General features: G+C 35.1%; 1 protein-coding gene and 1 long non-coding RNA gene across 2 annotated transcripts in view; one reads left to right on the plus strand and one right to left on the minus strand.

Moving 5' to 3' along the window:
- Nucleotides 1-1,135: 1,135 nt before the first annotated feature.
- LOC121860549 overlaps nucleotides 1,136-1,666 on the minus strand; it is a 3,910-nt gene continuing 3,379 nt past the window's right edge. Inside the window, exon 2 of the long non-coding RNA XR_006087888.1 lies at nucleotides 1,136-1,377. This is a non-coding gene — a long non-coding RNA (uncharacterized LOC121860549). The remainder of the gene's footprint in view (nucleotides 1,378-1,666) is intronic.
- Nucleotides 1,253-1,666, plus strand: part of LOC121860547 (28S ribosomal protein S9, mitochondrial-like) — a gene marked incomplete at its 5' end in the record, with an annotated part of 4,022 nt that continues 3,608 nt past the window's right edge. The window contains 1 exon segment of the mRNA XM_042357707.1: nucleotides 1,253-1,415. Coding sequence (XP_042213641.1) covers nucleotides 1,253-1,415 — 163 coding nt within the window.

Consider the following 1,666-nt stretch of genomic DNA (forward strand, 5'->3'; position numbering starts at 1 on the left):
TATTCTTCATGACACTATCTGTCAATCAAAGTACCCCACCTTGCCTCCCCCCCTCTTCCAACCACGCGGTCCGTCCCAACCCTCCCTCCCACCCCCCACCAATCCTCCCTTCAAGAGATGTTGGGTGAAAAAACTAAATTTTAACATTTAGTATTGAATAATACCTCAGATTAATGTTAGGATAATATAATTGACATTGCTGGATTCCTTGTAAGACCAGGAATATTTTGAATATAAATGTCATATATTTTGCACAAAAGATAACATATTTACTCAGAGTAAACATTACATCTAAAATTTGTATGTCTAATGCAAAATCTATGATGTTTATATTCTAAATGATCATCAAATTATAAGAATTCCAGCAATGTTAATTATATTCTGACCGGGTAATTTGTATGAATTTTATGAGCTAAAACAAATATCTTCAGTTAATAAAAAAAAAAAATATTCTTCACACGGTAACAGATGGTCGGTCGGTCCCTCCCTCCCCCCCACCAACCCTCCCTACCAGATGTGTGGAAAAACCAGAATATTTACCTTTTTAGTAATAAATAATACCTCAAACTAAAGTTAGGATAATATAATTGACATTGCTGGATTCCTTGAAAGACCAGGCATATTTTGAATACAAATGTCATATATTTTGCACAAAAAATAACATATTTACTCAGAGTAAACATTATATCTAAAATTTGTATGTCTAATGCAAAATCTATGATGTTTATATTCAAAATGATATCATAATGTACGAATTCCAGCAATGTAAATTATATTCTGGCAGGGTAATGTGTATGAATTTTATGAGCTAGCAACAAAAGGTTTCTCAGCAGCACTTTCACCATGTTTAGCCTTTATGTCATCAAACAAACTCTTAATATTCTCATGAATTAACAAGGCTAATGGGGATTTGACATTGATGCTGATCCTCCAGCCACACACACACAACAGTCCTTCCATGTCCTCAATCACTTGTCCTCTTGTTTTGCTAGTAATTCTGGACTACGTAGGCACAACTCTTTTAACATGTTCTATGACTAAAGATGGTGCTTCAGAGGATGTAGGTGGCTGTGACTTACATTTGGTGCTGCATTAAACTTTATTTCTTTCATACAGGATCAATAAAGATGAAATGTACATTTTACCCCACATCTTCTCTATTATAGATAGGCAGTCAATTAATTTTTTACAGATGTGTGTATTAAGTACATTTTATTTCTTTTTACATATGATTTATTTTCTTCTCTAACAGGTCATATTCCCACTACAATTTACTGGGTTGCTTGGCAAAGTTGATGTTGTTGCTGATGTTGAGGGAGGTGGAACATCTGGACAGTCTGGGGCTATACGTTATGCTGTATCATTGGCCCTTCGTTCCTTTGTTGATCAAGACATGGTGGAGAAAATGAGAATAGGTTAGTGCTGTTATTATCATTGTAGTAATATCTCTAAATAACAGAACAATTGATTCCTAGCACTTCCGGTTTTAAGAATTTTCTGGTCACTCGGGATATCTCCCATTACCAATCTTTTCAGTCACCTAAGACACCTTTTCCAGTAAGGTTTAGTGATGCACTACATGACCACATCCCCCAAAAATCAAATAATGCATTCCCAGACACTGCAATACATTCTCTTACTTGTAATTCAGTGTTCCTGTTACTCT

This window comes from Homarus americanus, unplaced genomic scaffold (assembly GCF_018991925.1).
Source record: "Homarus americanus isolate GMGI-L3 unplaced genomic scaffold, GMGI_Hamer_2.0 scaffold16836, whole genome shotgun sequence".
Classification (NCBI taxonomy): Eukaryota; Metazoa; Arthropoda; class Malacostraca; order Decapoda; family Nephropidae; genus Homarus; species Homarus americanus.